The following is a 23419-nucleotide window of genomic DNA, read 5'->3' as shown; positions in this document are numbered from 1 at the left end:
AGCCAAAACTATTGTCGTACTTCCAGTACAGTGAACCTTTTTCCAGCTTTACTTCCATGGGAGGGACTGTTTGTATGTTTAAAAGAAGTTGAGCCTCCCTCTTACGATTCCAAGAACAGCAGTATTTCTTTTTCTTTTCCTAGATGGCACAAGTGTGGCTCTAGGGAGTTTTGCAGTTCTGTAGGTGTTTTACCAAAAGCTCAGGGAAGAAATGGAGTCGTTTGCAATTAGTTGTTCAATAGTCCAGGTTAAAAACCCCACCAGTTGTGTTGTGGGCACTGTTCAGTTCTGGGACATTTTCTCACACTGGGTAAGGACTGGTTACTTGTACCACAGGAGATTTTACTCAGCCACAGCACTGATGGACTTGTTCAGCTGAAGGAAATGCAGCTGGTGCTGTTTGCCATGTGATTTGCAGATGACCAATACCAACGTGGCAGAAAAAGAGTGGAGAACAAAGTGCTCTGTTGTGAGATATGAACTGTCCCCAGTGCTGCTGCTGTGACACTGCAGCTGGACAGCTGCATTACTCAGCACTGCTCCCAAACCCCACTCTGGAGTTAGGGAAAACTCACACCAAAATATGATACAGTCCCCTTTCAGACACCATGAAGTAATCAGTTCAGCAATCCCAGATAAAAAAATTTAATCTTTCTATAGAAAGAGTGCACTGTTTTACAAACGTGTTCATTTGGTTTCCAGTACAGCAAGTGTTACACAGAGCCCCCCCGCCCCTCCCTGGGCCTTTTGTCTGGAAGGTAAGAACTGAAACACAAAAGGCACCAAGCAAGAACTTACTCTAACAGAACTTCAGTATGACAAGACAGAGCAGAAATGATTACAATGTTAAATATCACCCTACCAATCTGAGCCATTATTTAAAATAATTAATTTCTTAAAAAACAAATTTGGTGTTTGACTTCTCAGTAGTTATAAATCTGTAAAGGTTGAAATCAGCACTGCACATTGAGTTCATTTACAATGGTTTGAAAAAACCTGCAGCCTTTTACACATGGTTTGTACAGGTTTGTTTGTGTGTTCTTAAAAAAGTATCAAAACTGTAGAACTTTCATATATATTTACATTCGTCTGTTAGTTACAGTGTTATCACATACAGCCTTTCTCAGCTTTTTTCTTCATGCACACAGTGCATGGATTTGTAGAAAGAGAGCTTCATACCTTAAAACAATAATAATGGGATATGTCACTCATTTTGTCACTGCCTTAAAATCTAAAATTTGGACTAGAAGGATGCTTGATTACTTCTGTATTGTCTATGCAGGCCATGAGGCATTTGAGAGTATGTATTATGTCTGTAATGCATACCAGGGCTTTACACACTTTCTTCCTTCTCTTAGTCAAGAATCAGCTTCCAGCTCACATCACTCTGTAAATTTATTCAAATAGAAAGGAAAACAAAAGGAAAAAAAAAACAACCCCAAACCTACTCAGCCTGAGTTTCTTCTACTCACTCAAATACAAAAGCTTGGACTGACATAAAAACTGATGAAGATTTCTCTAGGATTTGGTACAGTTCAGGAAGCACTAGTCCATTATGCAGTGGGAGGTAAGTGTATTCACTTCCCACAGAATTCCCAGGAAATCCCAGAGAATGAGATGAGAAATACCAAGTGTTTTTCCTGCCAGGTGCAGGACGACTCAGCCAGAGACGCTGCAAAGGCCAGGAGTCTGTAACCTGCTCTGGCCTCTTTGCCCAGTGCCCTGTGCTCCTGCCATGGGGCAGCTTGTTCCATGGGTTTGGAGCTTTGGAAGAGTTCTGTGTGTGCCACAGCAGCTCCTGAAATTGGATTTTTTATCAGGATGAGCAGGGACAAGGGCAAGGAGGGAGGGAAGTGACTTCTGTTATTGTGTTATTTTCCTGATGAGCCAGGGGGAGTGCTCACTTGGGAGTGTGGAAATACATGGCTAAATCTTTGTTTCTGTTCAATCTGAGCTGATTCAAGAGGTGCAAGATTCCCAGTGTGGAAAAGCTTTTAGATTTACATTTAAAAACAAACTAACAAAAACCAAATCAGATTTGTACCGAGCTGTAAAAAAGCAACAACACAAAACCCCTGGGTGCTGTAGGAGTTTCTCCTGACTGAAATGCTGTAGGCAGTAGCTCTCCAGTTAAATGCACTTGCATGGATTCTTCATGGATAGACTGGAAAATGTGAAAGCAGCCCTTAAGAGTCAGGATAGGAATCGGGAGCTGTTTGTTCTGGAGTGCTTCACTGGTCAGCTACCTTACACTACAGCTCTTTCTTATATAGTGTCTTTAGATTTCAAAGCAAACATCCTGTAAAAATTCAATTATCCCTAATTTTCATAAATGTAGGCTAGTAGTTTTAAAATATATGTATATATATTTTTATATATGTATATATTTATATACCTATATATCTATCTTGTCCAGATAGATATATACACAGATAATCTATGCACAGCAAGCCAAACATACAAAAAATAAATACTCTCACCCCTCTACTATATTTACAGAACAGATCTTATAATCCAGATTTTGTTAATAAATATTTCTAAACTGCCTGTACAGAATTTATTTTACTTATGTTGATGGATAGCCACAAAGCATATTCAACATATTTACAAAATATCTATAAATATAGTCTTAAAATAAAGCAATAGCTACCGAACCTTCAGCCTGGCTGGTTATGTACATTGAGTTAGTAGCTCAGCTGTTGCTTATTCACTATCACAAATGGGTAGTGCAACAAGTTAAAATGTGTATAAAAGATTATACATACAAAACTCTCACATCCTTTGGATGTTTGCAGTTCATTATAACTTTGTGGTTACCCTTCTGCAACATAAATAACGATCAAAAAGAAGAAGCAGGTTCTGTGACCCAAAGCAGATTTGTTCAGTGTTCAGATGATTGGAGCAGCATCTTCATCCTCATGGTAACCCATCATCTTCTAAGCTTAATGCTACACGCTGGGGAGGGAAAAACACACTCTTGAGAACTGTGATACTGGTGCTAGCTTGTATTTCTTGGTAGAACTCTCATGGGTGTCCCTGCTCTATTGGTGACAAGTCTATTCTAGATAATGATTTTTTTCCTCCTCAAATGAGGTCACTTGCTCAAGTGTTACTAAAGAGGTGCTGGGAAGTTTCCTGCCCATGTATCTTGGATAAAATTCCTTGTAAGGGATGGCATTTTCTCCAGTGTGATCTTGTGTGGGACTGTCAGATGACAGGGGACATTATCCACCCACCTGCCTGCCTACAGGAGCTGTATTGCCTTCACTCATTGCTCTGGATCTTCCTGCTCTCTTCTGAAAATACAATGCACTTACAGCTGCCAGTGCTTCTCTCCCCAGGGATGCTGCTCTGGCAGAGGATCCTTTTCCTTAATTTCTTACAGAACCTCATTCCCTTCTCCTTGTGAGGAATGTGACTTTTCTTTATAGTGTTACTGTAGAGAAAATACTCTCCCTGGTTTGTAGAGGAACTCAATTTACCCTTAGGATAGTTTGGACAGTTGGTAGCAGCCTAAGCACAGATATAATGGAATCCAGTAGAGGATGAGTAATCACCTGTCCCATCCTGAGGCAGCTCTTGAGGGAGCTTTACATTTGTCAGGTGGATACCTTGATTAGGACAATTATTCTTCATTTGAGCAGAGTATCAAACCCAGAGCACTAAATTCTAAGACAACTGCATGAGCTGCCAGAAGTTAAGGCTTCTGCCTAATCAATGATACTAAAGAAGCTCTGGTTTTTGTCATTACGTGGCAAATAAGCAACACTAATCTAAATTCTGTATTGGAACTCTCAACAGAATGAATCATCTTCACCAGCCATCCCCTCAGGTACTTACTGCTGGGTACACGTGTCCAATTTGGGCAGTTCGCCCAATGTGGATTTCGTCTTCATCTTCCTCTTCTGTTGTCTTCCTATACACTGGATTATCAAAATTCATGCTTTTAGTGTTCTTCCGTTTCCAGTTTCTCCAGATGAGGTATCCCCCCATGCACAGCAGGCCAATGACCACTGAGGAAGGGCAGAGAAAGGGCTGTTAGGCAGGATCTGCTGGGCTGGTCCCATGTTGGCAGCCATCCTCAGAACATTCTCTCAAAGCTGGGCTACTTTACCCCAATTTAGCAGTTCCTGTACTCTTTCCCACCCCACCCTTGCAAACTGGAAAAGTGTATTTAGTGTGGTAAATACAATATTTTGGTGTGATCTTCAAAGGTTAAATCCAATCTGCTTACCCACAGGAATGACAATTCCAATCACAGCTGCTGTCACAGTGGAACCGAAGCCTTCATCATCATTTGCATCTGTAATTACAGAAGTGTTGTGATCATTTAACTTGTTTGCTGCTTCTAAAGAATGTTTTCTGTTAGTACCCGTGCTGTTCTGCCCATCAGAAAGCTTTTGCAATTAAAGAATTTACAAAAGGTTTCATAATAAAATTATTCTGGTGACACTGAGCAGCGCACACAGGTCGGGGCTGAGTTCCTGAGGGACGCGGTCCCTGCAGCACTGCCGCCCCGCCAGGACAGGGACACCCCAGAGCTCGGGGCCAGGGACACACTGGTCCAGGGCTGCCAGAGAAGCTCTGACCAGAAATGGGTGACTGTGCTCGGGCCTTCAATTTCCAAGCACAAAAAAGGAGGCCAGTTTTAAAAACCTGACATTTAATGGAAATGCCATGCACAGATCAGGCGATGGTAAACAGTGCTCCTAAAAATCCACAGCAGAACTCTTTCTAGTACTGACACAATTAATGACTCACTGACTGTCAGAAAAAGAATGTAGTTCAAAGCCATCTGCACAGCTTCTCTGTTTGATTTTTTCCTTTTTTTTTCATTATTTACAGCTAAGGAGTTAGTTGAACACATCTATCCCTCATTGCTGCAGCCTGCCTCAGCATGCAAGAATGGTCCTAAGACTCAACAGTGTACTTATAAGAGAAAAAAGCAATTAGAGGAAAATACAGAAAATATAATTTTAAAAATTCAATATAATCTTTCAAGTTCTCTACTTTAAAATGTTCGCTCTGAGCTCTCATGTAGGGTGTCAGTAGAGAAAATTTCCTTTTGTTAAAATATCAGGAGTTGCAAGAGGAGAAACTAACTGTGCTTTTTCTTTTGATACATGAAATCATGCAACTTTTAAATACCTCCCTGTGGCAGGCTGAAACATTAGTTATTTACTTAATAACAAACCAGACTATTTCCAAAGTGGGCAATAAAAGCACCTCGCTTCCGTGGCTTATTAAAAAGGTAATTATTGCATTTGAAAGAAACTTGCACAAAGAGAACTGAAGCATTTTAACCATTGGACTCTGCTTTCCTCACAGAGTACAGCTCTGCACCTAGGGATGATGTATTGCTGCTTTACAGAAGTAATGGAAACAGTGAAACATTTGGGGAAAAGCAGCATTTTACTGTTTTTAAACATACATGTCTGTTTGAGGTCTTGCAGAGCAAAATCTTCTCTCTGGACTAGAATTTTTTTTTTGGACAGCAGTTCAGCCTTTCTGCTCTGCTTTGGCAGCAGGACCTGGAGGGATTGCCTGATGGTTCTGAGATGGAGGCTGGTTCCATTGAGGGGAGCCTATTAGTGCTCTCCACTGGGATGCTCTTCTGATAAATAATGCAAAACTTCAAACCTGTGTCATGATGAGGCCACATTTACATGCCAAGCACGGCCACACAAACCAGAGGCAGCTTGTCTTGGGCTGTAGGGATTCCACACGGCCAGCAGCACAAAGATGCACAGGGGGAATTTCTCACCCACAACTTGTGCTGGATCACATTAATAATTAAACAATTAAAATAGGTGAAGCACCTGCAGAATCATCCACTCTACTGTCTGCAGTGCTGAAGCTGGGATGAGCCAGTACTGGGCACAAGGCAAGGGCTGATGTGAACTCTCAGGGCTGTTCAAGTGCCTTGGATAAAAGCTGATACAAGTTCCTGACATGCCAAGGGACTGGAATGGCAGCAGCCATCGTAACCCAGTGCCTGCAGAGAGAGGAGCTGGTGTCTCCTGCTGTGCACCAGCGTGTGCCTGCACCTGACCCCCTGGAACTCAGACATCAGTGCACCAGGAGCTGTGATACAGAAGAGGAAAAGGAATCTCATTCTCTTACAGTGCTGTGATAAATTGCTGTTTCCAGTGGTCATCTCAGAATCTATCAGGATGGATGTGGTGGAAGGCAGATGGAGACTTGGGGTGGTGATTGTAGCTTCTGGGACAGCCTTGGGGACAACTTCAGTGGTGTCATTGGCGCTGCCAGGTACAGCGGCGATGGTGGTGGTGCCACCAGTGCGGGGCGCTGTGCTTGTGGAAACCACTGCAGGAGCTGCAGGGGTTGGGAGGTCTGAAAACCAAGAGCAACGGTGAAACTTGGTTAAAGAAAGGACACCAAACAAATGGTGATACAAACAGGGAAGGGCTGTTGTGTTTAATGAAGAGAAGCAGAAACCAAATTCCAGTTCTGTTTCCCAGGCAGTCAAACTATCAACAGTTCTCTGCCTAAAGCTACAGAAATGATTTCCTGAAGCACAACTTGATTAATTAAATACTAATACAAATACTAATAAAAAAAGCACTTTGTGTTGAAGGTAGCTAAGAAGTTCATAAACTTGGGGGTTTTTGAGAACCTCCTAAGATTCTGAATTTGTGCCAGGAACTCATTGCATGTTAGGAAAAACTACAGTGAAGCCACTCATCTCTTCGGGATATTATCAGCAACAACCGTGGCCTCTCCAGATCTGGTATCTATCTACAGATAGATATATAAATACCTAAATATATAGAAGTATATATTGCATATATAGATTACATAATCAATATGTCAATATATGAGTAATCAATTTAATGGTTTATTGACTATTCACACTTTTAGTGCTGGTCCCTAGCCCTTTTCCCCCCCTTCCTGCTGTATCTTTTTCTGGTTAAGATTGCCAAAATAAGCAAGCTTTCAGCAAAGGGCACCATGGTGCTGCTGTGCTCAGAGGGCAGCAAGGAGTGGAACACAGAAGTTAGTGTTTGTGTTTTCACCATCAGGAGATAAATTCACTGTATGGTTTTGTTGGGACAGTGAAATGCAGACGTGGTTGTATTTACCTTTGTAGCATTTCTTCATGTCGGGACCCAGCCACATATTGTCAGGACAGGCACACGTGTACTTGGGGGAGTGGGGGGAGATCTGAGGTGCAGGAAGACACAAATAGTCACAGCCTCCGTTTGGCTGGGGGCTGAGCTCACAGGAGTCTGGAGCTGTGCAAGGATGGAAGAAAAGACAAGTTATTTTTCTAATTATTTATTTCTTGCCCTTGGCAAAGAAATATCAGATCATCCGAAAAGACCTTCTCCCACTCCCTACCTCAATTTATCAGGCTGCTTAAGCATCTTTACAGTTCATATGGTGGAGTGGAACCTTAGAAAGTATTATAAAAACTTCCCAAATACATAATGAATGGGAAGCATCACAGTGACAAGAGTAACTCACTGTTATCAAAGATGCTAATTAAACAGCTATTAGCAAATTGCAGATTCGTCAATAAATGCTGCTGCTGAATTAATTATGCAGGAACTTCAAACATTAGGCATTGATTTCCCATTATTACCTGAGCATTCTCTCTCATCAAGAACCATCAGGGAGCATTTCATTTGCCAGCTCAAACAAACCTGATTCACAGGGCCGTGACATCCTGAGGACACCTCTTACCTTTGGGCTGCTTTAATTCATGAAACACCACGATGTCGTGAGGGTTATTGAGATTCTCTGCCAGAATGGAGATGTCCAAGCCGTTGAGCCTGTTTGCGCTGAAGATGGCTTCGTTCTCCAGGTCAGTCCAGAACACTCTGTCCTGTGGGGAATGCACAGACTCCTGACCCAGCCTGCTCCAATCCTGCTCCAGCTGGATTAAACTCCAGCAGTCACAAAGTCAGTGCACCATGCTCCTACCTCGGAGCACCTTCTGTTCACGCCACTTCTGTCTGCAGCTTTTTTCTATTCTGGGCAATGTTCAAAAGCCCAGCACTCCTACGAGTTTACAGAGTGCTGTGGAATTTTGAGTAGCTCTGACACTGAGGTGGGGGAGCAGAAATTTGGTAAGGTACAGACAGGGTGCATCCGTGTTGTTTCTGGACTGCTTTTTCTTTGTAAGCTGGGGTAGATCACGAGCAAAGGGCCATACATTCTATACTAGAAACATTTGTTACCTTGCTGGTTTTTTCCTCCTTTCCCAAGATAAGACCTGCATTAAACAGGTGAAGAGGCCAGTGCCTAGAGCACATCTGGAAGCTGAGCACTCGTTTCTCTTTTATATTACTATCTTTTGCATGCGTACTATGACTGGAGATGCAGAACTACTGGTGGAAGAGCTACCCAGGAATCATAGTTCCCAAACAGTTTAACAGCTTGGTCACCCGTGTGTGCTGCTGCCTCCTCAGCCTGTGTGTATTTCTGTAAGGAGGGCCACACTGCTGGACAACAAGAGCAGCTCAGCAAAAGCAAAAGGGTTGTCTGTTATTCTGCTCAGCCATTCATACCAGGAAGGATGGAGAGAGGTGAAATAACTTCAGAGATCTTTCCAAATGCTGCTGATAGGGATAGCGCTAAAGAACAACAATGACCTGGAGAAACCTATGCCCAAAGTTAGATGCCCAGATATCACACTTCACATAGGAGCAGTAAGGGATTTAAGGACAAGGGTTTTCCTGAGCCACAAGGCAACTGGACCTTTCCCTGCTATAACTTACCTACAGAGAGCACCAAAGTTGAAGCCTTTGTTCCCTGATCATTTAATGCACTGGTGCTGCATTAGGTAAAAGCATTAGATAACACTTTGCTCTTGATTAAGGGCTTTAGTAACCAATTTCCCTGCTGAACCCACACGAGGTTAATCGGTTTCTATAGCAGTGACTGCCCACACTGAGCTCTGTGCTGTGCAAAAGGCAGAGCTTTTCATCAAGAGGAGCTCTGAGGCCTCTTACAGGCTCCAGTCTGTTCTGCATCCGTTTTCCACTCTTACCTCAAACACTGCCAAGCCAAAAGGATGGCTCAGATCATCCACAGAGGAGATCAGAACTTTTCTGTTGCTGCCGTTGAAATCAATGCAGGACAGTGAATGCAATTTGGAGTCTACCCAGTAGAGACGCTGATTCAGCAAATCTGGAAAGTAAAACACAATGAAGCAAAATTACACACAGCTCTTGCAACTCTTTTGCTCTTGCCCAGCATGTTTTTCCTGCTGGCAGCATGACTAATCTCTTTATTACTGGGCTTCTTTTTTTTTAACACTAGTTCTGATTTTGAATCAGTGCCCAGATATGCTGGGATAAGACCCTATAAATAAGATTAAAAAGGAGGAACATTCTGCTGTGTGTGTGTGTGGGGAATGCCTGACTGACAGCCTTGTACAATGAGGTTCTTTTGTTACCAGGAGCAGCAGGGGAGCAGCAGTTTGGGCTTCCCAGATTCCCTCCATCAGTGCCTGAGTGAGGAGCTTCATCCCTCCCAAGGTTGTTCAGGCCTTGGCCTCTTGCTGGAGAACAACTACTGAGATTCCAATGAAACCCCTCTCTAAAGGAGCTGTCAGGTTCACACATTCTCAGTGAAGGATCCTGGGCCCAGAAACCCTTCTTATGCTGCAGGCTGGGACAACCTGCTGGTGGGGATAGCCCTACCACAACCAGCCAGGTTTGGGGAGGGTGCAGGTGAGAGTGGGAGGAAAGGATCCAATATTTGGAATGCTAAGCACTGCATTTCTCTTTCTGGAGCAAATTCACTCATTTTGGATGGGATTCACTGAACAGAATGCAAGTGGATGAGAACCAACAAAACAAGTTATATAATTAAGCAAGTCATTAATTAATTTTTTAATTACTAAATGATGACATTATTTGTTCACAGCAGTAGCACTTCAGCAGTACGTAATGGCAGCAGCATTTCCTCCACCATCTGTGCCACAGCCAGCATTTTCAAAGCCAAGGAGAGAACCCCACATCTGCTTAGTGTTAAACACACAGAGCTCCAACTCCAGAGCAGGATGTTCCCTGCTGCTCCACGGAACCTCCTGCCCACTCTGCTGCTTGGTGTGGCAGTGAGAACCACCACAGCCCTCTGATGGGTTCCACTTGCCCTGAGCAGCTGGACAGGCAGGGAATGGTGACAGGGAATGGGTTCTGCAGGCCCTGTGCCGTTCCCTGATACACTGTGCATCATTCTTCAGTCCAGAGCAGGATCCTGACACTGCCCTGAGACAGGCCCATACAGAGACATTTAACACCGAGGATTCAGAGCTTTTCAGACTTCTAGAGGGTTGTCACAGCTCTGCATCCTACCCCAAAATTTCCATTTGCTTTAGGCACAATGACAGGCAGCTCCTGCAGTATGAGGTTCTGACTGCATCAAGACTTCCTGTTTGTGCTGCTGAAACAAGGGAACTCACATTTGTGAGCAGTAGTGACAGATCAGTTTGTGTGTGCAGGTGCCTTTGAGCATTTACAATTTTGTTTTTCCTGCTTTACAATAAAAGCGGATTTCCTCCAGCCCCAGGGGTGCTGCAGCCCTGACTGGGCACACTTACCCAGGGTGATGCCGTTTGGCCACTCGATGTTGTCGGTGACCAGCACCCGCCGCCCCACGCCATTCAGACCGGCCTTCTCGATCTTGGCCTTGTCTCCCCAGTCAGACCAGTACATGAACCTGAGAGGCAGAGGTCAGACACCAATAACCTGGACTCCTGACTAAGAAACCTGCACTGCTGATTGCAGGTTCTCTCCTTATTATAGCAGTTAATTCTGCTGGTGGAACCACGTGCATCTCTCCTGTTGGGTAATCTGCCACAAAACCTGCACCGAAATGCAGCATCTCACCCCAGTAACTAACTCCTGAAAACTCCCCTCTGTGCCTGTTAGGTACCTGGCATTCACTCATCCAAACAGCCCAGACACAAGTCAGACAGACCTCATTTCTCAGCACAACCTCTGTGCCAGGACCAGCTCAGGCCCACTGAACACATGAACTGGCCCTGAACTCTCTTTAACAGCAGGGACCTTGCCAAGGGTTAGTTAAAGCGTCTCCACAGTCCCACTGCAGGGTGTATCTTAAAGGGCATCTGAAGTCCTGGTGAGATGAAAACTACCCTCAAGTTTGTCAGAGGGGCAAAAAGGCTGGGATGTCTCTGTTGGCAAAGGGGTGTTTGTGGTGTTCACACCTACCTCTGTGTGGGATCCACAGCAATGGCTCTGGGCTCGCTGAGGTCACTGTTGAAGAGTGTCCTTCTCCTGCTTCCATCTGCAGTGGCCACTGAGATGGTCTTGTTTCCAGAGTCAGTCCAGTAGATGTTCTTGTGCACCCAGTCAATGGCCAGGCCCTCGGGGGAGTTGAGCTGGCTGTCGATCAGGATCACCTGCTCGGCCGTGTCACTCGCTTTGTCGATGTAGGCGCTGCAGGGACAGGGGGCACAGGGCTCCCACACAGCTCCCAGGGCTGGGCTAGGGGCACTGTGGCTGACACAGGAACCCTTACAGTGCTCCTGCAACCCTCTGCTTTCTCCTGCAGCCTCTTATTTCCCCATTCCTGTCCAGCAGCATTTCCACAGTAGGGAACTGCTCATTTCGTTGTTCTACCTGCTTCCTATCATAACTGCACAATTCACGAAAACATTTTACTCAGGCATGTTCAACAGCATTGATTTGTGGCATTTATAGACATGAAAAATATAATCTCCAGGGCTCTGCTGAACAGAGTTGAACTGAGCATGCAATAAATGTGCTTAAATGTACCGCAGAATTAGGGGCTGTGTAGCTAATTATGATTCATCAAAGGAATTCATGAAGCTGCATTAATTTGGCAAGTGATTTCACTAGATACAAACAAAATGTTCACTAAATATTAGTGGCAGCTTTAAAATCTTTCCAAATGATAACGAAAGGCAGCAGACTCCACATGGATGCTTCATAAATAACTGGAATGTTGCTCCTACAACCACACAGGCTGATTCTGCTCTCAATAGCAATTCTGCTGAGTGAACTGAAATTAGTTATTCTGAGTTTGCATCAGTGTTTGTAGAAGCTTTGTCTGGCTCTTGGAATATCTCAGTACATCTTAAAACAGTTCTAAAACAGCAGGAAGTTTCTGCCCCTCACCCCAAACATTTGAAATCGTAAGATGCTTCACATCCTTCACTGCCCATCCTGCCTTTGCTCATGGAATGAGAAGGTGAATTGTCTGGGAACTGAGTTCTCCAGTATCAGATGAGAGCCTTGGAACTGAACCGTCTAAACCCAGGAATTCCTGACAGTTTTACAGTCTGCAGTCAGGGCTGGAATAGCCATGCAGAGTCAGTCTGGATCACCAGCACACTGCTGCATCTTCCCTACAAGAACGGTTTTGGTTTGTCTCTGACCCAGGGCTCTATGGGCATGTGACAGTGCTCCCAAGAGTCCCTGATTCCAGTGTGAGCAGCACCCTGTGCTCTCAGTGCACAGCTCCAGGCCAGGCACTCCCTTGCCAGTGGAACAGTTGTGTTCCCTGCTTCTCACCTATGCCTGCCCAGCAGGGAAAGCCAAGAGGCTCCTGCATCTTCAAGGGAAGGGCTCAAGTCCAGGTGACATTTCAGTTCTTGCAGTAACTAAATACTGTAAAAGATCTGACACCCCAAAGGAGACATCACCTCAACAGGACAGAATCTGGAAAGGCAAGTGAGGTGACCATTATGAAAGAAGGGATCTCTTGCCAGCGATTACCTCCTGTACTGCAGTTTTCACCTTGCAATAGCCTGTCAAGCAGAGACTGCCTGTTCCCAGGGACTCCCAGCATGTTTGCTGCTGGGAGCAGTGTCTCGGATAATTCTCTGTGTACGAACTCAGCCCTTGCCCAGACAGACCCAGTGAGTGCTGACAGCTTTCTTTTGAACCATACCCCCCCCTTTCAGAGCCCCACAGGCCCCTCGGGGTACCTGCCCAGCTACTGGTGGTCCACAGCCTGCACAGCCTGGGCAGGTATCCCTGCAGAGCATGGGAGCTACCAGAGCCTGTAGAAACCCTGGCCCGGCTCCCCCGTGCTGACACCAGTCAGCCTGTGCCTGGTCATTAGCTGAAACCCAGAGCAGGCCACTGCAGAAGCTGCAATAGCTGTGCAAATCAGGATATGCACGGGGGATTTTCAGCACATAAATTAAATGCTTTTTTGGCTAAGCACACTCACAAGCCCCAGCACATAATAGCTGTGATGGATGCCATAAAAACAGCTGAAGGAGGAGTGAGAAGGAGTTACAGAACATGTAATGTGGTCTGGTGCTGTGAATTTAAATCCAGTCTACCAGAGACTACAGTGGGCAGCAGCTTGTGCCTGTGTTGCTGCCTCCTTGCTCCTATCATTCACCTGCTTTGCATTTCCAGATGCCAGGTCCATAGTGGCCTCCCATACAACACTCACAGCGTGGCTGCAGCCTCAGCCCTGCTTTGCAGAATCCATGGTTCAGGAAATAAGAGCCTACATTTAACTGCATGAGTGCAGCATTGATGAAAAGTCACCCTGTATTATCAAAGGGATAACTGCACAAGCCTCTAGTGTCTTTATCAATTCCCAAAAAAGATTACCAAGTCTGGGTCACAGCAGGTAATCCTGTCAGGGCAGAAAAGCCCTCAGGTGCCCTGTACCCTGCACTGCTCTCTGGACTGATTCAGGGGATACAGCTGGAATGCAGCTTTGGGAAGGGACCAACACACACATCCCCTCTTGCCCCTTACCTGTAGATCTTTCGGTAGAACAAGTCACACCAGTATATTCTGTTTGTGGACACCTCCACATCCAGCGCCACCACGTTCTTCAGCATGGGAATGATACGGGAATAGTCCCTTTTCACCAGGTCTATCTTACGGACCTCGTGGCGGTTGGTGAAGATCAGGTACGGGCTCTTGCCTACCACAGAGAATCAGCACATTTGTCACTTCAGCAGCTGTCCCAAGGGCTGGATTCAGCTTTCATTTCTCAAACAGCAATGGAACTATCAGTCACTGATAGCTGTGTTTGTACAGAAGCTTTACAGCACACTGGAAGCAAGAGGAAACTGCTCCAGAGGCAGTGCTGACACAGGCAGGCACCCCGTGCTCCCTGGACATACGCTGGCACTTGGACAGCCTGTTCTGCTAAGCCACAAGCAAAACTCTGGGGAATGGCCTCATCTTCAATTCATTTCAGCACAAAATCCTGGGCCAGATTTTGGTGACGTACAGCTGGGAGGGTGGAGGGGTGGCTCAGATACCCTGTTTTAACCGGGATGTTTTCTTTCTTTCAATACTACTACTAAATGTTTTTGCTGCACTGTTTTCAATAACACCTGTCAAGAGACTTTCTTTTCTAGTTTCAGCTTCAAACAGCCAAGTAGTGACTGCAATCTTGCTCTGTACACTGTTAAAATATTCTGATCTGCACGATCAGTAGTTCTTGCCTAGAGACGCATCTGCTGTTGCTGCAGCAGCTCTGTGCTGCTCGCAGTGAAACGTCTTTGCTTGCTTCGCGTGTTTCCTTTTGTTTCCGCTCCCCTGCCTCAGCCTTGCGAGCGTGTTTTCTTATCGGAGTTGTGCTGTTGAGCAAGCAGAGTTTTAGTGCCTGTGGCGTTGTCTTACCTACAGCTTTGCAGTTCTTGGACAGGGTGTCCATCTCGTAGCCTTCGTAGCACTCACATTTGTAGTCTCCCTTGTAATTAATGCAGATCTGGCTACAAGCGTCTGGATTCTCACATTCATCTATGTCTGAAAGGAGTGTTTGAAACCCATCAATAACTTGAAATCAAACCATCTGTGATGGAGCAATGCTCAAGTGAATATAATCACGTCTCTCTATGGTGAAACACAAGGGACTGCTGTTTGCATGTCAATTACCTCCACACGTTTTTTTATCCAGAAGCTTGTATCCAGGCGGGCACTCGCACTCGTAACCGATCTTCAAATCCTTGCATATGTGTGAGCAGCCACCGTTGTTCATCGAGCATTCATTAACACCTGCAGGGGATACACAGATCACCCATGACAAACGGGAGCTTTTAGTTGTGAGGTTGAATAAAATGAAGAGATTTCCTCAGAAATTTCCCCATTTCTATCAGTTTTGGTACTGGCCCTGTAGAGCACAAGTGCCTTCAGAGACAGGAAGCCTCCACTGTATCACTTTCTTGCTCTTTATTATTCCAAACCCACGCTGGGGGATCATTTGGACTCAAAGCTAGTGGCGGAATGAATGGGGAGCCCTGGGGATACAGCGTATGTGAGTCTCTGCATCTCATCCCAGCAGAGAGGTGCTGCTTTGAGCTGTTCTGCCACATGTGAGAAACTTCCAGGGGACCTGAGGGCTCTCTCCAGCATCCTCCTCCTTCCCCGTGTGCTGGTTCATGTTGACTTTTCTGAACAGTCTCTCTGAGCTTTAATAATTCATGCTGGGGGACTCTCATCTCCCAAGGGCCAGCTATTTTGAAATACTGTACTATTTTCCCATCTAGCTCCAAGAAATGATTTATGTGAAAAATTCCAGAAAACACTGAAGTGCAGTCTGTCAGAGATACTCCATTAGCACTGAGATACAGTCCTCCCACAAAAACATCCCCCACAAGAGTCTTTGCTGGCAGCCCCCAGCAGCCCCAGTGTGCAGTTTATGAGCCCCCATCCTCTCCTGGGGCCTTTTCTAATCCAAGGCCACCTCTCTGATCCTGCTCTCAAGTGCTGAAATGAAAAACAGAATAAATGGATTCTTGAAAGTAGAACTGAATGAGAGCTTGGGAAAAGCTGGTTTCCTGTCAGAGAAAACATTTCTTCTTGTTGTAATTGACCTACAAAAGGTGAGAGGAAGTTCTCTCCTTAAGGAAGACTGCTGAACAGGAGCTGTGGGATTTCTGAGATAGTGGACTCACCAGAACAAGGAAAACAAATTTGCTCCAGCCTATAATGCAATTTAAAGGCAAATTTTTCATTTATTTTTTACTTCTTGCTTCCTTGCCCTCTGCATGTGAGCAGCATAGCAGAGCCATGTAACCATTGCTCTTGGAAGGAATGGAAACAACCCAATTAAGTCAGTAAGATGTGGATTAGTGGAAGAAAGCAAGGGCATGCTGGAAGCATGAGGTAGGAGCACCTGCACTAGGCATGCACACACTCCTCCTTGTGTGAAACAGGGACAGACTGACAGTTCTTCCTGAACTGCAGTTACTTAAGGGGCAGCCACTGAGCTCCATGATGCCATGGAAGGAGATGCCTGTTGGAGACATCTCTGCACTGGGGAAAACAAAAAACACACAAAACTACACACAGATGTGTTTGAATGATGCTGCAGATCGGGGCTGGTGCCCACAATGTCTGGTGGGAAAGGCAAGAGAGGGCTGTCCTGTGGAGAGGGGCACAGCTCTGTTCCTCTGGCTCCAACAGCCCCAACCCTGCTGGCATTTCCACAGCCCAGAGCTGGCAGAGAGCAGCCTGCTGTCACTGCAGGGAAGCAGCAACATGTACAACCCAGAAATGGCTGAAGTCCTGTCTCAGGGGTTGCTGCCACTCTACATGTTTTCACCTTCAACACTATATTTTTATGTTGTTATCACCATCTTAGAATTCAAAGATAATTTAGGCAATGAGGCTAAATAAACTGGTCTGTGTTGTGGAGGACACAAGTATTTGGGGAGGGGGAATTCCTCATTCCTAGTCCCATGCTCAGTTCATACATCCCTCCAAGAATAAAAACTGAGTGGAGAAGGGCACAGTTCAAACTTACAGATGATCAGACTAAGCTACTAATTATATTCATATGAAGGGTGATGAGAGAATAAAGGCAAGGAGAGAGGAGCAGAGTGAGAAATAGCATTAGCAGCTACATGTGGTTACACTCAAAGCTGTGAGCAGCAGATGGAGAAGAGGGGAAGCAGTTACAACAGGAGCAACACGTAGAAGGCAAGTACTGTACCACATTCTTTCAGAGGCTCGTCAGACCAGTCCCTGCAGTCTCTATGTGAATCGCACACTTTGCCTCCGTCAATGCACTCTCCACTCTTACACTGAAACTTGCTGGGACTTTCACATGCTGACTCTGTCATGTTGGGCAAGAGAGGAAAGCAACTAAGTTAGATGAGGCTCGTGACAACAAACAGGCTGACATAAAGCTCAGGAGGGCGTCATTAGAAATGGGATGGGATTAAGCAAATGAACATTGAGCCTGAGCATGCAAAGAACTTTTCAAGTCATGCAGTCTGCCTGGTCAGCACAATCACTTCTCCCAAGCAATCCCCCTGCCAGAAGGGCTTAAAACTGTACAGGAAGCAGCTTGGCATGGCCCAGAGGAGCAGCACAGGCCTCTTTCCTTTCCAGAGGCCACACAGCCTGGCAGATTTACCCCATGGAGTATGAGGAGCACCTGTACCCACCTTGGACACAGCCGGCCTCGTCACTCTTGTCAGGACAGTCGTGCACCTTGTCACACTGCTTTGCTCCATGGATACAGGTCCCATCGCCACACTGGAATTCATCTGGCTGGCAGGTCACCAGAGCTTTAAGACAACACATTCATGCATCAGCCACGCAGAACTCAGTCATTTGTGTGGTATCTATCAGCCATGTCCCTCTGACTGCTGGGGTGCATCCTCGGTCAGCAAATGTCAGGGTGCTTCCACCACAGCAGCAGAGGCAGCAGCTGCCTCAGCCCCTGTTCTCCTGTGCCCCTCTGCTGTCCCAGACCACCCCCTACATCCTTGGGAAACAGCATCAAAGCCCATGTGAGGACACCCAGTCAAAACAGACCCAGTGCCAGCAGTGAGGCTTCTCAGGTGACACAGAACAAAGCAAGCAGGCAGCAGAACTCCCAGCAGTGGGGCAGCTCTGGGGGCTGCAGTCTGTGTGAGGCCAGGCTGCTTTCCAGCTGGGAGGGTACAGTGACACTGGGTAGGCAAAGGCAACTGCCCCTCAGCTCTCCCTCCTTCAGCAGAAATTACATTTCAGATCCATTTCAGAACACGTGCGGGCTAAGGCCCAGGCAAGGGACCTGCAGTGACTCTGCCAAAGCAGTGTGGTCACAGCAGGGATGAAGGCAGCAACGAGACCCAATCATCAGGTTACCAAATGGCCACGAGCCAACAGCCCACTGGAAGACACAAGAGCTCCACCGCACTGTGGTGTTTCTTGGGGTTTCCAGCCCTAAACACATCCGCAATATCAGCCCAGTTTTCATGCCTGAAATTCATTTGTCCAGGTCAGATTATAACAGACTCAAACCACATCTGATAAACAGCAAAGTTGGGGAAAAATATAAACCAGACACCTGCACTGACCATGGTAAAAGCAGTCGTTATTTCCCTCCCCAAGTTACAATGAATGAGAGACCTCCCTAGCTGGGACCAGCCCTGTGCTGACACAGGGACAGAACAGGCAGCCTGGAAAACAGGCTCCTCACTCCTGGGATATATTTTGCAGCTTCCTTCTGAGGGGGCCATCAGGTGTATTCTTAAAATCCTATAAAGGCAGCACACCCTGGGGAGCTCCTGGTTCCAGCCTTTCATCACGTGATTGTGTCCTGGTATGGTCTGGCAGAAAATCACTGCTTCTGAGTAGTGAGGAAGGCCAGCACTGGTGTTACTACATGGGAGGTGAGAGCTGTCTCAGACTTCCCTGCACAGTTTGACAAACTGGTTCTAATATAAAAATGACTACTCTCAGGTAACTCAGGAAGAGCTGCAGACATGAAGTGAGCCAGCACCAATACCATAAAGTATCAGTGGCACAAAGACTGCACGTTATTGGTGATTGCATCCCTCAGGATGCAGGATCCAGGTTCATGGATGCTTCACTGGACTTAGTTCAGTATTGGCAATTGACTGAGGGATGGGAAGACTGATTCAGTGATCAGAATTCGATTTTACTCAGGTTTCCCAAAAGCTTATATACTATTTCAGAGAGGGTAATAATTTCTACTACAATAATCATGTTAAAAATCACACAGAAAACTCATGCATTTTATGACAATTCTTTGCTTGCAGAAGTTGATTGAATCTTCTCTCTTCCCATAAGCAGGTTTAATCCCATCTTCTGTAATTTTCACACTTCTGTTTGTTCCTGCCATGGCATCTTGGTTATCAAACCAGCTATGCCAATCAAGTCTGTTTGACTCTGTCTTGTGCATTCCCACAGTTCCAGTGCATCTTCAGCCAAAAAAAGACACCAGAGACAGGAAAAGCCACAACTGTGAGGCTGGTGGGGGAAGGGAGAAATCCTGTCATTAGAAATACAGTGTTCACATGAGGAAAGTTTGGAAATAGCACTGCTCCTTAGAGAGGAAAGCCATATGCACTGTATTCATAAAAAGCTGCAAAGTGACAAAAAAAGTCCCAAGCAATAAGCACAGTTATGGGACCAGCTGTGCTGCCATGTTTCAGCTAATAAAGCCAGGCACAGGAATGGGAACCCTCCGTGGGACATCTGGGACAGCAGCTCCAAACGAAGCACATGGGATCTGCTGCTCTACCAAATGCAGAAAAATGAAGGAGGGAAAGAAACGAAGCCGTGGTCTGGGAGTTGCACCAAGAACTCTTGCAGGAAGGCAGAGTCACTTCTGCTTAAACTGTTCATGGCATGCTCAGACACCTGCCTGGGAAGCCCTGACCATGAAGAAAGCACTCTCCTCCCCAGGAACCCCTGACTTCTGCCAAGCTCAGCCTTGGCCACTGCAAGGCTTTTCCTGTTGTCTCACTGAGAATTCCTTTACCACAATTATTTCCTGCCTTCACCCCTAACCTGAAAACCAGTTTGCTTCACCTTTTCTGTAGCAACTTCTGTGTGTGGGGCTAGGATAGGATGGTCCTCCATTTCTGACTATAAATATTAACCCCTCACAAAAGTGTAACATGTAATTAAAGCAAATGGGGTTTTGTCTTTTCTGCAGCAGAAACAGGTCTCCAGTTTATCAAGTAAATCTGCATGGCAACAGCTACAGATTTGGAAGATAGCTGTTATAAAACCTATAATTGTCTTCAACTGTAATCTTCAAAGCTCTTCTAAAAAGCAGTTATAGCTAAATGCTAAGAACAGACAGGTTTCTAATCCTAAAATGAATTAAAATTAAGGAGAATTTTGTAGGAATTGCAAAGACAATGTTGCACAAGCACCACAAGACTGAGAGAAGAATGACAGCACAATTCTTAGCTCAGTTGCTACAGAGACTGCAAAACACAGATGTGAGGCTGTACTCCACTGCACAAAGCTTAGCTTCAAGAAGAGACAGAAGTGTGGAGAGCAGGCTGCGTTTCCTGGCTCGCTTCTCACCCCGCCAGAGCTGTGGAAGTTCAGACCTTTGAGGAACAGCCCCTGAGCCTCTTAACAGACATCTAAAAAGGCAGATACAGTAACAGCTCCTAGAGATTACAAAGGCATTAAAATGCATGTATGGCATTTCTAATTTTTGCTGCATTTTTCTGGAGAATTCCATGTTATCCTGGATTTGGGACACTGACCCGTCTGAGTCCCACTGGCAGAGCTGACAGCAGGTTCCCATTAAGGCTATTCCCAAGGCAAAGCAATGGTCCAAGAAGAGGGAAGAGCCGTGCTGTTTATTTGCACAAGATGTTCAGAAAATTGATGTGCCTAATTTGGAAGGTTTAAATCACTGAAATCTCAGTATTTTTACAGCCATCTCCTCTGCAAATCACATACAAAACAAATTACCAAAGCCCTGCTAAATTAACAGGCGCCCTCAAAGAGACACACTTCCCATTTACAGATCCTGGGGACAAAGCTGCATCACCCAAACTCAGCAGGTTTATTCCAGACTCCAAACCTGAGCCTCAGTTTCTTCTGGATTCTGGTTTTTTTTCCTTCCTCCCCAAAAAAGAAAATCCCAACTTTTGCAAAATGCATCAATCCAATTTTATAGATGGGGAGATAGAGGCAGGAAAGTGTGAGGTCAGGTCTCAAGGGGTCTGCTTTCTTGCTGTCAGTTGTAAGCGTTATTTATTCTCCCTCCTGGATGCCCTAATGCAAGTTGCAAAGGACATTTTAAAATATAACCATTCCAGATTTGGAGACGAATAAATCTAACCTAATGTTCATTTTATAAATATACATATATACATATTTGAATAGATATGCTATAGAAAAAACCCCAGCCACCCAATGTTCTCACACAGCTTTCCTGAAATGACTCATTCCCTCCTATTTATTTGCTGTCTCGCTGCCAAAACCTGTTCACCAATTGTCACCCTTCATTTCTGCTCTACTCATTTCCCAATCCAAAATGTTTATAACAAATGATGGGTGATGGCCTCATGACTTTTTGTTTAAAGCATTAGCTCCCATCCCTCTGTTTATACTGCACAAACCCCATATGATCCCCATTTGCAAGGGAAGATGTAGTGGTGGGATCTGCAGCTTTAATCAAGTCCAGCCAAGGGGCCCATGTGCCATCCCTGTTGCTGAGGGGACAGAGCTGTGTCACACACATGTAACTCTCTGCATGCCCCATGATACTGATCTCAAACAGAATTTCTGGAGATGAAAAGAAACATTAAGGTCCCTAAACTCTTCAGTCCAACACATGAGCAGTGATGCTGAGTTTCCAGAGCTCCCAAATGTCCCTTTCTTACTGCAGGCAGGTGCACGCCAGCAACAGCTGAATTTAGTATGGGGAAGCAACATTAATTTTGGCTCTGACCCAGCCAACTCATCAGCCACACGAGCACTCAGTGCTGCAAGGCCTCTCCCGGTTGCTGCCTCAGAGAATCCCACCCATGCAGTGTGAATGGCTTCACACACTGCTGTGGCACTGGGGTGCAACCAGGACCAGGCACTCTGTGCAGGGGAGCACTGAGGTAGCTAAAACAATGGGCTTTGAATCCCACTGTTTCCCAATCCACAGGACTGCAGGCAGCAGAATCAGCTCACGTGCTTGTTTCTCCCAGGTGGACAAACTGCACATTGTGTTGGGCAGAGACTTTCTGGAAAGAGACCCTCATTGTGCTGAATCTCCACTGCTCAGAGTTCTCTATGGTCACTTCTGCCACATTTCCCCTTTTCTCCACTGGTTGTCAGCACCGTGCTGTGCTGCAGCGGTGTCCAGCTGCGTCCTCTGCCCCCGGAGCTGCCTCTGGCGCCTCTGCAGGTGCTGCTGGCTGAGGGCTCACGGCTCGGCAGTTTGAGCTCGGCTGGGCACGGCTGGTGCCCGTCACACCAAGGAAAGAAGCTGGGGAGCAGTGGGCCCTCTGCCTCAGGAAGGTACCTGGGCACAGCCTTACTCCTCTCACCCAGCACAATGTCAGAATAAATGGGGCCTGTGAAAGACTGAAAACTTCTCAAGTTGAACAGGGGGTGAAATATGAGGCATTTCATCAGAAAGCACCATCAGTGAGCTGCTCCCCTCTTTCTCCACTTGGCAATAGAGGGAAGCTCCTTTCCCTCTCCTGGGCTGTCCAAACTCAGCCATCCTGTCACGTTGCTGTCACTGCTGGGAATGCATCCCGTGGGACAGACATCAGTTCTGCTGGAGTCCCCTGTACCAGACACCAGTTCTTCACCTTTGTTTGTAACGTGGCCCTTGCCACTGCCTCCCGGTTTGGAGGGGACAGGGTACAGGAGTGCCCACGGGAGGTGTCAGAATGAAAGCACCCACCAAACCACGCAGGCTGCCCCAGCCAGCAGGGCCCATCTCCAGCAGCTGTGCTCCTGCACGGCTTTCCTGAAACAGAGTCAGGAACCAGCTCTGTCTTCTGACTCCACAGTCCTCATCATCCTTGGGCCCCTGGCAGTACTGTCTGCTGCCCAAGAGCTCTGTCAGCAACCTTAGCACCCTCTTGGAGATGAGGGAAAAGACAGCCTACAAAATCCCCCCCTCCTTGGGAGGGGCTGACAGCCTTGCACCCAGCAGCCACAGCTGCTGTCTTCCTAACAAGACTTTTTTGGCTTCTCTTGTTCAGCTCTTGCCTCTCTTAAAGGAGTCCTTGGCTATTTTAAAGGCACAGCAGTTCCAGGGTAACCTGTGGCTCATCCTCCTGCTCTCCTGCAGTCCAGACAGTGGTGTCCAGGATTCACTACGCCCTCCTCTTGTTAAAGAAGCCACTGAATTTACATCTGCTTCTCTGCCTGGAAGGAAGTCTGATCCCCAGCTCTTGAAGGGCTCTCCCACACGGCTGCTCATCAGCCTGGCCTTGGTGTTGTCATGGTAAAGATGGTGTTGGCAAAAGTGATAAATTTTCTTAGATACCTTGCAAAAATCCCTCAGTTTGCAGCTGGTTGCTGCCCTTCTCCCCAGAGGTGGCCCAATGTCAGAGCTGCTAAATATAAACAGCTATGTAAATATTTAATTTCAATCTTGTCATTATGAATATTCTAGCAAAACATTTTGCTTTTGTTTTCTTCTCTCTCATTCCTCAGGTAAGTGACCAGCTTGAACAGTTTAGTGGCTAAAAATGGAT

The 23419-nt window shown here is 46.1% G+C and overlaps 1 protein-coding gene across 1 annotated transcript in view; it reads right to left on the bottom strand.

The window, feature by feature from the left end:
- Nucleotides 1-711: 711 nt before the first annotated feature.
- Nucleotides 712-23419, bottom strand: part of LRP8 (LDL receptor related protein 8) — a 167063-nt gene continuing 144355 nt past the window's right edge. The window contains exons 6-19 of the mRNA XM_063407063.1: nucleotides 17393-17515; nucleotides 16936-17058; nucleotides 14877-14996; nucleotides 14622-14747; nucleotides 13743-13914; nucleotides 11208-11435; nucleotides 10574-10692; nucleotides 9017-9156; nucleotides 7708-7849; nucleotides 7104-7256; nucleotides 6124-6354; nucleotides 4235-4303; nucleotides 3841-4013; nucleotides 712-2955 (exon numbers count right to left, since the gene is read on the bottom strand). Of these exons, the coding sequence (XP_063263133.1) occupies nucleotides 2917-2955; nucleotides 3841-4013; nucleotides 4235-4303; nucleotides 6124-6354; nucleotides 7104-7256; nucleotides 7708-7849; nucleotides 9017-9156; nucleotides 10574-10692; nucleotides 11208-11435; nucleotides 13743-13914; nucleotides 14622-14747; nucleotides 14877-14996; nucleotides 16936-17058; nucleotides 17393-17515 (1958 nt within the window). The 3' untranslated portion in view covers nucleotides 712-2916. The remainder of the gene's footprint in view (nucleotides 2956-3840; nucleotides 4014-4234; nucleotides 4304-6123; nucleotides 6355-7103; nucleotides 7257-7707; nucleotides 7850-9016; nucleotides 9157-10573; nucleotides 10693-11207; nucleotides 11436-13742; nucleotides 13915-14621; nucleotides 14748-14876; nucleotides 14997-16935; nucleotides 17059-17392; nucleotides 17516-23419) is intronic.

The sequence above is a fragment of the Prinia subflava genome, chromosome 10, assembly GCF_021018805.1.
Source record: "Prinia subflava isolate CZ2003 ecotype Zambia chromosome 10, Cam_Psub_1.2, whole genome shotgun sequence".
Classification (NCBI taxonomy): domain Eukaryota; kingdom Metazoa; phylum Chordata; class Aves; order Passeriformes; family Cisticolidae; genus Prinia; species Prinia subflava.
Note: the sequence above shows the minus strand (reverse complement) of the source record. Positions and strands in the feature narration are given on the sequence as shown.